This window comes from Ranitomeya variabilis, chromosome 1 (genome assembly GCF_051348905.1).
Source record: "Ranitomeya variabilis isolate aRanVar5 chromosome 1, aRanVar5.hap1, whole genome shotgun sequence".
NCBI classification, from domain to species: Eukaryota; Metazoa; Chordata; class Amphibia; order Anura; family Dendrobatidae; genus Ranitomeya; species Ranitomeya variabilis.
In genome coordinates this window covers 1,051,914,196-1,051,928,061 of record NC_135232.1, presented here as the reverse complement: position 1 = coordinate 1,051,928,061, position 13,866 = coordinate 1,051,914,196, and the positions used below count along the sequence as shown (strand labels likewise).

The window sequence follows — 13,866 nt, the reverse complement described above, 5'->3', positions numbered from 1 at the left end:
ATGGTTTTGGTTTCTCTGTAGCAGTCATAAGTTATCTGTTCGAATGAAATTGCTCAAATATCCATTTAAAGGGAACCTGTCACCCCCAAAATCAAAAGTGAGCTAAGCCCACCGGCATCAGGGGCTTATCTACAGCATTCTGTAATGCTGTAGATAAGCCCCCGATGTATCCTGAAAGATGAGAAAAAGAGGATAGATTATACTCACCCGATCTGATGGGCATTCCAGAATGCTGTAGATAAGCCCCTGATGCCGCTGGACTTATCTCACCTTCGATTTTGGGGGTGACTGGTTCCCTTTAAAGCTAAAACATTCACCAATCCAAGACTTTCCTGTGGCACTTTTCCCTAAAGCTGGATTCACACCTTGTGCATGTGGTGCTGATTTTTAGAAACTGATTTCTAAAGTGAAATCTATGTAGTGTCTACAACAGAAATTCATGCATGTGACCCGCTCTTATTCATGGATTTTTATGTGCATTTTTTTGTTGCGGAAACCATTCAATAAACAATACAGAGAAGCAGTTTAACCTGCGGATTCCAAGGTCCCCATCGAACCGAGTGGTTAAAAACCGTACCAAAGGGTGGTGTGTTTCTACTGAAGAAATGGACATGCTACAGCTTTAAAACTCGTCCACTTTGTGGATTTAAGGAGTGTTAAGTCCACACCAAGTTAGTAATTTGTGCCCCAGTACAGTATGATTGCCTTTAAAAATCCATGTGATTTCATGTATTTTCCAAATAGATTTTTTTTTAAGACTGATTTTTAAGAACCGATGCCAAGATATCCTATTCGTTAACTTGCAGACAGTGTAATTTCTGAAGTACATTTCTCTGCTGATTGTGTTCATAATCATTGGTATTAGTGAGGTACAACATGAAATGCTTATCTGGGCTCATTGGCATAGCGCTGGGCGTTTGGCTACCTTTTCTGTCAGGACTTTTCCGTGTATTTTTTGTGGTGTAGTAATGGTGGGGCCCTTATCACATCACTATCGCCAGGTCCTTACACTGTAACTGCTCGTATATGACTCACGTCTGTGCCTTCTCTTTCAGATGTGACGCCACTGAAAAACTTAGGAATACTTTGGATTACTTGAGATCTTTGTTAAATGAGCCAGCTAATTTTAAACTTATTTATAGATATGCTTTTGATTTTGCACGGGTAAGTAAAATTTTATTAGAAAGGTAACATCAGCCGTAGATAAGCAGGACTGAAATCTAGTGTAGATTTTCAGAAGGCTAGGAGCAGAAGACTGAGCTGAGATGGCTAGTGATCAGCTTCATGTGATACTGTATATGTAGCATGGATATGATTGTGCACGGCGCACCTGCTGCAACAGCGACCACAGCGTGCTCCGTTGGGTAGCCATTGTCTCTGACAGTGACATTTCACTGTCTCAGTCGTGTGGTGTAATCATTATAGCGCCCATCCGTTTCCCCCACTACGAGGTGACTATGAGATATCGGTAGCTCAGCTTCATAGGAAACCGGTACTATTACTATATACTGCAATCGCAGTATAGAACACAAACTGTCATAGGTTCAAGTCCCCTAGAGAAACTAAAAATGTTTTTCAAAAAATACTAAATGTAAAATATATCATCGGCTCTCTTTTTCCAGATCAAAATTAAAAAAAATAAATAAATTCACTTTGTGTTTGTCATGTTGTAAAAGTCAAATCCATCAAAATACACAAAATATATACAGGTCTCTCTAAATTAGGATATTAGCAAAAAGTTAATTTATTTCAGTTCTTCAATACAAAAAGTGAAACTCCATATGTTATATAGAGTCATTACAAGCAGAGTGATCTATTTCAAGTGTCTATTTCTGTTAATGTTGATGATTATGGCTTACAGCCAATGAAAACCCAAAATTCATTATCTCAGTAAATTAGAATAATTAACAAAAACACCTGCAAAGGCTTCCTAAGTGTTTAAAAAGGTCTGGGAGTATTCATCAGCTGCTCCTGCTCTGTAAATAAATAAATAATTAAAAAAATAAAAAACCTGGCTTGGGTTCCCCTGTATTTTTGATAACCAGCCAGGCAAAACTCACAGCTTGGGGCTGCAACCATCAGCTGACAGCTTCAGCAAGGCTAGTTATCAAGAATAGAGGGGTCCTCACGCTGTATTTTTTAATTATTTTAATAATTTTAAAAAAATGTGGGGGTACCCCCATTTTTTACAATCAACCTTGCTAAAGCAGACAGCTGGTGGCTGGTATTCTCAGGCTGGTAAGGGGACATGGATATTGCCCCCCTACCCCAGTCTAAAAATAACAGCGTGTGTGTGTGTGTTTTGATAGATTGGACTTCTCCAACATGACAAACACCAATTGTGTTTTTGATATTTTTCATTTGTTAAAAGATCCAAAATGTGTCAAGGGGCTAGGATCTTGCCAATTTCTAATGCTAATTTTAATGTAGTAATAAATAGGATCAGGTTTCTTGATCATGCCATCTACAGACTGTTATTTCTTTTCTGCTAACCCCATATAATACTAAGATGACTGGCCATTAGCGGTTAGTGGCATCAGTACTTTGTATTTCTGTCATTAGTCACAATTTGTAAGTAAGATGCTTATTCTGCACATCGCTTATTATGAAATACTGTGAATACATCTCCAGCTGTCTTAGTTTCATACTCCTAAGGTTTTTTTTTTCTCCATTTTTCTTACATTGTTTTTTTTCTCTTATATTGTTTTTTAGGAAAAAGATCAGCGGAGTTTAGATATGAATACAGCAAAGTGTATGTTAGGACTCTTATTAGGAAAAGCGTGGCCTCTGTTTCCAGTGTTTCATCAGTTTCTAGAGGTATGATACTGTTTTTGCAATCCGCATTCTACGAAGTTTTGTAAGACTGGACTCGCACATTGTGATAGTTCTGCATGGACAAAAGCCACATATTGCTATGTTTGTGAAGTGTAGACTGCATTCACACTTAGGAGTTACACCGCAGCTAGAAAGCCCCTGTACTGCAGAGGTCTTAGCACTGTTTCCCTGCACAGTCACTTACTCATACAGAGAAACTGCTGTCTAACTTTATAGACCGCATAGCCTGTTGTAACGACCGCACGAATGTAACGACCGCACGGACATTCAGGTGAATCGGCTGTTTGCCTGCGCAAGATTGTGATTGTGCAGGGACACATTCTAAAGACGTGTGAACACAACCTTGCAAGTAGAACATTTTTTTATTATTATTATTTATTATTTATATAGCACCATTGATTCCATGGTGCTGTACATGAGAAGGGGTTACATACAAGTTACAGATATCACTTACAGTAAACAAACTAACAATTACAGACTGATACAGAGGGGCGAGGACCCTGTCCTTGCGGGCTTACATTCTACAGGATGGTGGGTAAGGAGACAATAGGTTGGGGGGTTGCAGGAGCTCCTCTGTTGGTGAGGCGTTAGCTCTGGTAGTGATGAGGAGGCAGCGGGGTCAGTGCAGGCTGTAGGCTTTCCTGAAGAGATGAGTTTTCAGGTTCCGTCTGAAGGATCCGACTGTGGTTGATAGTCGGACGTGTTGGGGCAGAGAGTTCCAGAGGATGGGGGATATTCGGGAGAAGTCTTGGAGGCGATTAGATGAGGAGCGAATAAGTGTGGAGGAGAGAAGGAGGTCTTGGGAGGACCGGAGATTACGTGAGGGAAGATATCGGGAGATTAGTTCAGAGATATATGGAGGAGACGGGTTATGGATGGCTTTGTAGGTCAGTATAAGTAATTTGAACTGGATATGCTGAGGGAATGGGAGCCCAGTGAAGAGATTTGCAGAGGGGGGAAGCGGAGGAGTAGCGAGGAGAGAGATGGATTAGTCGGGCAGCAGAGTTAAGGATGGACTGGAGAGTAGGGTTGAGCGAAACGGATCGGTCATTTTCAAAAGTCGCCGAGCGTGGGATCGGCCACACGGTCGGCGATTTTCGCGCCAAAGTCGCGTTTCGTATGACGCTTTCCCCGACGTTTTTTTCAGCCAATGAAGGAGTGTGTGCAGCGTGATGACATGGGTTCCGGCTCGCTCTGTGCGGCGTCACAAGGGGTAAAACCACCATCTTAACGTTTGGGATATAGCGATTCCCACAGTGAAACACAAATTTTGGAGAGAGAGAGAGACACAATCCCCATTGACTTGCATTGGGTTTCGTGTTTCGGTCGGACCCCCGACTTTTCACAATAATCGGCCGATTTCACACGATCCGACTTTCGAGATAGTCGGGTTTCACGAAACCCGACTCGATCCTAAAAAAGCAAAAGTCGCTCAACCCTACTGGAGAGGTGTAAGGGTGTTAACAGGGAGGCCGCAGAAAAGGATGTTGCAGTAGTCAAGGCGGGAGATGATGAGGGCATGCACAAGCATTTTAGCAGCCCTTTTAGAGCCATAACTTTTTTTTTTTTTTCGTCAATATGGCCATGTAAGGGCTTGTTTTTTGCGGGATAAGTTGTACTTTTTAACGTCACCATTGGTTTTACCATGTCTTGTACTAGAAAACGGGGAAAAAAATTCCAAGTGTGGAGAAATTGCAAAAAAAGTGCAATCCCAATTTTTGTTTGGCTTTTTTGCTAGGTTCACTAAATGCTATAACTGATCTGCCACTGATTCTCCAGGTCAGTATGAGTTCGTAGGCACCAAATATATATAGGTTATTTTTTATCTAAGTGGCGAAAAAAAATTCCAAACTTTGCTAAAAAAAATTAAAAAAAAATAAAAAAATTGCGCAATTTTCTGATACCTGTAGCGTTTCCATTTTTCAGGATCTCGGGTCAGGTGAGGGCTTATTTTTTGCGTTCCGAGCTGACGTTTTTAATGATACCACTTTTCTGCAGATACGTTCTTTTGATTGCCCGTTATTGCATTTTAATGCAATGTTGCGGCGACCAAAAAATTGGAAAAAAAATTTCTCGCTACGCCGTTTAGCAATCAGGTTAATCCTTCTTTTTTTTTTTTTTTTTTTTATTGATAGATCTGGCGACTGAAGGCGGTGATAACAAATATGTGTAGGACTATGAAAATTGTACATTCACACTGAGGGCATCAAAACTATGAAATGACACAAGTGGAATTAGATACTTAACAAAAAAGTGTGACACAACTGAAATTATGTCTTATATTCTAATATATATATATATATATATATCTAATATATAATTGCCTAGAATACTACTTCCTGCAATTTGTGCCAACTTCCGTGGCTTTGTCCGGAGCTAATGTCCGGAGCTAATGTCCGGAGCTAATGTCCGGAGCTAATGTCCGGAGCTAAGTGACGTCACTAGTGTCCTACACCCAGGCAGAGCACAGGGGCCCCAGGCAGCATATGGGGCCCCAGGCAGAGCACAGTGGCCCCAGGCAGAGCACAGTGGCCCCAGGCAGAGCACAGTGGCCCCAGGCAGAGCACAGTGGCCCCAGGCAGAGCACAGTGGCCCCAGGCAGAGCACAGTGGCCCCAGGCAGAGCACAGTGGCCCCAGGCAGAGCACAGTGGCCCCAGGCAGAGCACAGTGGCCCCAGGCAGAGCACAGTGGCCCCAGGCAGAGCACAGTGGCCCCAGGCAGAGCACAGGGGCCCCAGGCAGAGCACAGGGGCCCCAGGCAGAGCACAGGGGCCCCAGGCAGAGCACAGGGGCCCCAGGCAGAGCACAGGGGCCCCAGGCAGAGCACAGGGGCCCCAGGCAGAGCACAGGGGCCCCAGGCAGAGCACAGGGGCCCCAGGCAGAGCACAGGGGCCCCAGGCAGAGCACAGGGGCCCCAGGCAGAGCACTGGGGCCCCAGGCAGAGCACTGGGGCCCCAGGCAGAGCACAGGGGCCCCAGGCAGCATATGGGGCCCCAGGCAGAGCACAGTGGCCCCAGGCAGAGCACACACCAAATCGGAGGCCGAGGGTCCCCGCCCACCAAATCGGAGGCCGAGGGTCCCCGCCCACCAAATTATTCTTACATTTGAATAAATAAAGTATATATGGATTCTAGACTCCCGATTCTTCAGAATCGGGCTGCCATCTAGTGTGTATGTGTATATATATATATATGTATATATGTATGTATGTATGTATATATATATATATATATATATATATATATATATATATATATATATATATATATATATATATAATATTATATTCTATATTCAAAGTAGCCACCTTTTGCCTTGATGACTGCTTTGCACACTCTTGGCATTCTCTTTAGGAGCTTCAAGAGGTAGTCACCGGGAATGGTTTTCACGTCACAGGTGTGCCCTGTCAGGTTTAATAAGTGGGATTTCTTGCCTTATAAATGGGGTTGGGACCATCAGTTGTGTTGTGCAGAAGTCTGGTGGATACACAGCTGATAGTCCTACTGAATAGACTGTTAGAATTTGTATTATGGCAAGAAAAAAGCAGCTAAGTAAAGAAAAAACAGTGGCCATCATTACTTTAGGAAATGAAGGTCAGTCAGTCCGAAAAATTGGGAAAACTTTGAGTGTCCCCAAGCGCATTGGCAGAAACCATCAAGCGCTACAAAGAAACTGGCTCACATGAGGACCGCCCCAGGAAAGGAAGACCAAGAGTCCCCTCTGCTTCTGAGGATGTTTATCCGAGTCACCAGCCTCAGAAATGGCAAAAAACCACAGTGCGTTGTATAGTTGACCGATGCACAGTGACACCATCTGCAGCAAGTTGATGCTGCAGCTCTCTGGAGGTGGTCTGAGGATTGTCCTTGACTGATCTCACCATTCTTCTTCTCTGCCTTTCTGATGTTTTTCTTGGCCTGCCACTTCTGGCCTTAACAAGAACTGTACCTGTGTTCTTCCATTTCCTTACTGTGTTCCTCACAGTGGAAATTGACAGGGTAAACCTCTGAGACAGCTTTTTGTATCCTTCCCCTGAACAACTATGTTGAATAATCTTTGTTTTCAGATCATTTGACAGTTGTTTTGAGGAGCCCATGATGCCGCTCTTCAGAGGAGATTCAAACAGGAGAACAACTTGCAAGTGGCCACTTAGTAGCTTTTCTCATGATTGCATACACCTAGCTATGAAGTTCAAAGCTCAATGAGGTTACAAAACCAAAAAAAGTGCTTTAGTAAGTCAGTAAAAAGTAGGTAGGAGTATTTAAAACAAGAAAATGATAAGGGTGCCCATACTTATGCACCTGTCAAATTTTGTTTGAATGCAGATTGCACATTTTCTGTTAGTACAATAAACCTCATTTCAAGGCAGAAACATTACTGTGTCCAACACTCATTAGATATATGAAACTGAAATAGCTGTTGAAAAAAAAACAATTTTTATAAAACATTAAGATTAATAGGGGTGCCCAAACTTTTTCATATGACTGTAATGTCATGTGGCAGAGAGTTTCATACTCTCACTGCTCTTACAGTAAAGAATCTGCATCTGATTATGATTAAACCTACTTTCCTCCAGACGTAGAGGATGCCCCCTTGTCCCTGTCGTAGGCTAGGTGTTAAAAGATTATTAGTAGTGATGAGCAAGTATACTCGTTGCTCGGGTGGTCTCCAAGTATTTATGACTGCTCGGCGATTGTTTTCATCGCCGCAGCTGAATAATTTACAGCTATTAGCCTGCTTGATTTACATGTGGGGATTCCCTAGCAACCAGGCAACCCCTACATGTACTCAGCCTGGCTAGTAGCTGTAAATCATTCAGCTGTGGTGATGAAAACTAAATCTCCGAACACTAAGGGTACCGTCACACAGTGCCATTTTCATCGCTACGACGGCACGATTCGTGACGTTCTAGCGATATCGTTACGATATCGTAGTGTCTGACACGCTACTGCGATCAGGAACCCCGCTGAGAATCGTACGTCGTAGCAGATCGTTTGAAACTTTCTTTCGTCGTCTAGTGTCCCGCTGTGGTGGCATGATTGCATCGTGTGACACAGGTTGTATACGATGTGCGCACAGTAACCAACGGCTTCTACATCGCAAATACGTCATGAAATTATCGCTCCAGCGCCGTGTATTGCAACGTGTGACCGCAGTCTACGACGCTGGAGCGATACTTATACGACGCTGCAACGTCACGAATCGTGCCGTCGTAGCGATGAAAATGGCACTGTGTGACGGTACCCTTACAAATACTCGAGGTCACCCGAGTGTGCTCTGGAAAACCCGAGCAACGAGTACACTCGCTCATCACTTATCATTAGAAAGGTCTCTGTACTGTCCCTTCATATATTTGTATATTGTAATAAGATCACCCCTTAGCCTTCTTTTTTCTGAACTGAATAACCCCAAGTTTGATAACCTTTCTTGATATTGCAGTCCACCCATTCTGGTCGCTCTTCTCTGCACCCGTTCTAGATCAGTCACATCCTCCTTATACATCAGAGACCAAAATTGTACACAGTATTCTAAGTGTGGCCACATTAGTGACTTGTGTAGAGACCAAACTAAGTTCTCCCCATGAGCATCTATGTCTCTTAATGCATACCATTATTTTATTTGCCTTGACAGCAGCTGCCTGACACTGATTACTAAAGCAGAGTTTGCTGTCCACCCATGCACCCAAGTCTTTCAGCAACCGTTTTACAGAGTTTTACAGTTTAGTACATAATTATACATTTTTCCTCTGCTCAAGTGCCTAACCTTACATTTATCTACATTCAAACTCTGCGTTTCCTGTTCTCATCTATTTTGTGGCTGATACTTGGCTATTTAAAGAGGTTGTCCACTATTATATTGATGGCCTAGCCGTAGGATAGGTCTTCAATGTCTGGCACCCCTACTGATCAGCTGTTTTCATTGGCGGCTACTGTAAGTACTCACAGAGCTGGCCGTCCACTTGTAGTGGCTGCTTCAGGGTTCTGCGCATTTGCCCCCTATTGATTTGAATAAGAAGCGGATGTGCAGTACCAAGCCCCGGCCACTACAAGTAGACGGAGCAACTCGGTAAGTGAGTACTTCCAGCTGGCGGCCACCACTGATAACAGATGATCGGTGGGGTTGTAGTCTGAGCTAAAGTCAAAACGGGAAGACATCTGTTTTACATTGCATTTTTAACTGATCCCTTGCAAATTGCCACTGGGGGAAAACAAAACAGTTTACCTATTTCAGATTGTAATTTTATAATGCAAAACGAATAACACGAGAAGAAATTGATCCTATTTTTGATGGATATAAAAAAACAAACAAACTTGAAGCAGATGTGTGAATGTAGACTTCAAAGAGAACGTTTCACCAGTCTGAGCCTGTTAAAGGGAACCTGTCACACGTTTTTTTTCATGTGTGAACTAAGGTATCCCCCCTTATCAGCGCCTGTGCTGCATTCCATAAAGGGGTGTATATAACCCCCCGATTCCCCATGTATAACCCCAAAAAACCTTTTGAAACTCTCCCACACGCTATGTAAATCCTGCTCCGAAGGTATCCTTGCTGAGACATCTATCCCTCCTGTGATATGATCAGACCATGTTTCTACACGGTCAGTCACAGCCATTACCCAGTACACAGCAGGGGCACGTTTATAAGATTATCTCCGCACAGGAACATTTTTTTTTTTTTAAACGCATCCAATTGTGGAAATTATTATTCCAACATCTATTGATTAAAATGAACTTAGTTCATGGGGAAAACCCCCTTTATATTAACGTAGAATATAAAAAAAAATCTTGACTCGGGAGGAAGAGGTGGAGGAGGTAGCCAACACTGTTTTTGTGAGGAGGTGGTGTGTGTGTGGTTTTTTTTTTTTTTTATTATTATTATTTGGGGAGGCCCCATAACATTGGGAATGGAAAATAGAACAAACAAACTGCGGTGGAGTTTAACAATGGCTGGATTTGACTGGTATACTTCTCCATTCAACCAAAGGTACGGACAAGTCCTGTGGGATCCACGCCTGGTTCCCTTTAATGAATCTGAGCTTGCCCAAGTTGGCTGTCGACAGGAGGATGCAAAGTTTCATAACTTTCATGCTGGATAAAATTCCTAATGGAAGAAAAAATAAAGTTACTCTTTAGATGTTAGAGTAAAAGAAAAAACACGCTATAAAACAATCATAATTTGCAAACTCTTTTCAAAGGCAATAAAAAAAATTTTAAAAAAAGTTGAAAAAATGGTGTCAATATCTATCACACAAGCATCCAAACTAGCTCTGTATCGTGTGAAGTCTGCAGAATCTCAGCTTCCTTGGTTGAGTGTGGGGAATTGGGATTATCTGCGGTTACATTGGCATTTTCGGGTTATCTTTATCAACAACCGGAAACGTGAGCGCCGACATCTATGTAACCATAAATGCTGTGACTGTTAAGCGGCTTGAGAAAGGCTCATCCAGAGCCGAAATGTCACGCAAACATGGGAGAATCAATGGTCGCTTTGTTCCCAGTGACATGCCTTTAGCAATTCTTGCCTGCATTGCTATGCTTCCATGAACCAAGATTTCGAGCTCAAGTACTGTGTCCAGTTGTGCCTGTGTCTGAGACTTCATAGAAAAGGTGGATACGTCTATAGATAATACCCAATGAACGTTCATGACCTAGGCCAGTGTTCGGGAGCACAGATCAGAGATATACGAATTGTCACTATGCTTACAGGACTGCTCAGCAAAATCTGATCATAGAACGTAGGACTTTAGTTAGGAAATGGGTGATCGGGAATTACTCATGTCCTCGAGGATAGCACTGTGGCTAAAGCCAGCGATTTACTGCCTTTTGTCCTGACATTTTCTTAAGAAAAAAAATTCAGCACAGACCTCATATTATTCGTGTTATCCCTTGAGACCAGCTCTTGTCCGTCATCCCTCATTTTATTCGTGTTACCAGCACTCACCAGTCTTGTCTGTTTTGCCGCATAGAATACATGTTACCTGACATGGTCACTGGCTTAATGATCAATTTTTGTTTTCAGCAATCAAAATACAAAGTTATTAACAAGGACCAATGGTGCAATGTTCTAGAGTTCAGCCGCACAATTAACCTGGACCTCAGCAACTACGACGAGGATGGGGCTTGTGAGTACATGACTGTCTTCTTATTCCTGATCGTATTAGTAGTTGTTGTAGTTTTTCCTCCATTATAACTGATCGCCTATCACTGTTTTATCAGGTCCGTTTTGGATTAGACCTGGCAAATTCTGTTTAGAGTAATCAAATAATTGTTTCCTCGTTATTATCATGTTGATACATCAGTAGCTTTATCTGCGGAGGATATTTTTTAAGTGAGGAATGGAATTTAACGAAGTGCAGTCTGCAGGCTATAATTTCTTAGATCTCCTTCCAGCCAGTAAAACCATTTTCACATGCCCAACAATAACTATCGAGAGTATGGGCTGCAATGTCCGGACCAACTACAGGTCTCCTGACCGAAATCCAACAGACTCGGAGGCCTATGAACCTCTTAAGTTTGTCAGGAAACCCGTCGCCAGTCCAGATATCATGGTCTGTATTCAGGCCGTGAATGCTGGATTTGTGAAAGCGGCATAAATTTGTTTAATTAATCAGTATTTTGTGATATGGAGGTTAAAAGGATCCATTCAACTGTATGCTCCAGACAGTTCAGCACTGAGCCTGTTGGCCGCCATGGGTAGGTGGGCCTCCAATCCCTCGTATCTTCTAAACTGAATTCTTGTTGTATGAATTAAGCTTAGATGAACATTCAAAAGATGGGAGAAAACAAAGATGGAAGGAGCAGAAAGAGTGTGGACTGTTGTGATTTACACTGAGCTGGATTGAGCAGCTTAATTCATGCATGCTACAGGATTCAAGCTAAAACAAATTAGAGATTTTTTTATTTTTTTACATAATGCATCTAAAAAACAAATAAAAGGTCTACATCGTGTTTTAATAGTTTACAGTGAATTTAAACGTGCTGTTGTTTTCCCCCACAGGGCCAGTATTGTTGGATGAGTTTGTGGAATGGTATAAAGAAAAGCAGATGCCATAACAGATCCACTATGCATTGCAGCTGAAGAGTCCATTGTTAGCACACTTGCGTCAACCATTAGCCATAAATTGCTGTTTGTATCAAATGCATGTTGCTTATTTGCACAGTATACCCTCCCGCCGGGTCCCCCCATCCCGGTGTGTTAGCTGTTCGACAGGCCTGGCTTTCCGTGTAGCACTGTACTCTTTACAGGCTGCTTTGCAGTTCCTATTCACACTACAGATTGGTGAATATGCCAATGTCCTCACTGTGATAATGTGTATATTGCTGTTCATTTTTTTTTGTATATGCTTGTACATAAATGCTTATCTTTTAAACCTTTTTGGTTGCTCACGCCACGTTGTACAAATAGCGTTCTGCCATATTTGGTTACGTTTTTATTTTCTTCCAGTTTTCCTTGAGGGGAAAAAAAAAAATCTTAGTTAAGTTGTTAGAATGTCGATCAGTCTCTTCATATGTTAGAAACCATTCCCCATTAATCCTCAGAAGTCCTAAAATCGCTTCAGTTTACAAATATAACTTTATGTACACGAGACATATGTCGCGGAAGGAAAATGGTTGAATGGGATTAAGTAGGCTGTGTGTGGCACCGATACATGGGGCAGGGATAGTCTCACTGCTGAACTGGGCACATTTTCTGGAAAACTGTGCAGGAACATTAAAGCTAAGGCTACATGTAGCGGCTACTGAGATGGGTCTGAAATACAGGAAGAGCCTCTCTGACATAGTTTTACTTCAAATCGAAGTGGACGTAAAAATGAAAGTGGCTGTTACTTTAATATTGATGGCCTGTCCTTGGGTGTGGCCGGATGGGCTCAGTTGTGGAGCTGGACGGCGGTCTACTCTAGTAGCAGTGGCCCGGGTACTGCACGTCTGCTCCTGTTCTAATGAATACGGAATACAATACTCTGTAGTAAGCATATCCAGGGGGCACCGGGAGCAGCTGATCTCTGGTGCTGCCGGATGTCGCTCCCCCACCCATCTGGCTTTGATTATCTATGCTAAGGATAGACCATTACTATCCAAGTCACAGAAGACCCCCTGAATATTAATGGCCGAGTATGGTGTGGGTAAAACTACTGTTCACCTGCAAAATTGTGCAACATTAACAATACGTTTGAAACAAAACACATTTTGCAGTAAAACCATATATCTGTTTCTTGTGGCTGCTACAAGCGGCCTTTTCCTTCTAGCTGCCATATTAAGTGTTACACAGATTTGCCTGAATGTCTCATGAAGGCCTTATTCATGCAAACATTTGTTTTTGTGTCATCCATTTTTTAACAGAGATCGATATAGTACAATTCTGATCCACAGTTTTAAGACCTTACTGTGTCAGAATATCTCCATTAAATTGTTTGGGATTGTGCGCTGTCAGTTATTATAATGGGCAACACACGGATAAGAGAGTGTGAACAAGGAGGTCTTGCATGTCTCCCGCAATGGCCCCTGCAGAAAACATTGTATTGTTCGGCAGCCATTCACATGATCAACCACATAGTACATAGGGGGGGAACAGCTCTGACTTTGCTCTGTGTCATACAGAAGAACCTTCCTGTTATACTCATCTGCCCTAATTTCCATCTTGTGAAACCACCCAATTTAAGAAATCTTTTACGATTCAGTCTTAAAAATAAATTCAGGATTTCTTTGTACCGTACTTTTGTTTTTTTTACCATAAATGCCCTGTGTCACAACAGCTTGTGTTCCCAACTTAATGAATTATTGCACTGTGGCACAATATGACACTGAATCTGTAGACCTTTGGATATGTGGAACCCCGTAGCTTTGTTCTGTGCAATTAGTGACTTGTCTTTTCTGACGACCTGTAAAAAGTGCTCTTGTTCTTTGCATACACATTAAGAAGTTTTCCAATTAAGGCTGGTCATACACATTAGGTGGCTGTCTGCCGATCGATGCTTCGACCTATCGTTTGGCTTACAACCATCTCAGCCGATACACCATATTCTCCCATACCCTG

General features: G+C 42.5%; 1 protein-coding gene across 1 annotated transcript in view; it reads left to right on the top strand.

The window, feature by feature from the left end:
* Window positions 1-13,540, top strand: part of DCUN1D4 (defective in cullin neddylation 1 domain containing 4) — a 44,908-nt gene extending 31,368 nt beyond the window's left edge. Inside the window, exons 8-11 of the mRNA XM_077279785.1 lie at window positions 1,056-1,164; window positions 2,713-2,817; window positions 10,852-10,954; window positions 11,830-13,540. Of these exons, the coding sequence (XP_077135900.1) occupies window positions 1,056-1,164; window positions 2,713-2,817; window positions 10,852-10,954; window positions 11,830-11,885 (373 nt within the window). The 3' untranslated portion in view covers window positions 11,886-13,540. The remainder of the gene's footprint in view (window positions 1-1,055; window positions 1,165-2,712; window positions 2,818-10,851; window positions 10,955-11,829) is intronic.
* The last annotated feature ends 326 nt before the right edge of the window (window positions 13,541-13,866 follow it).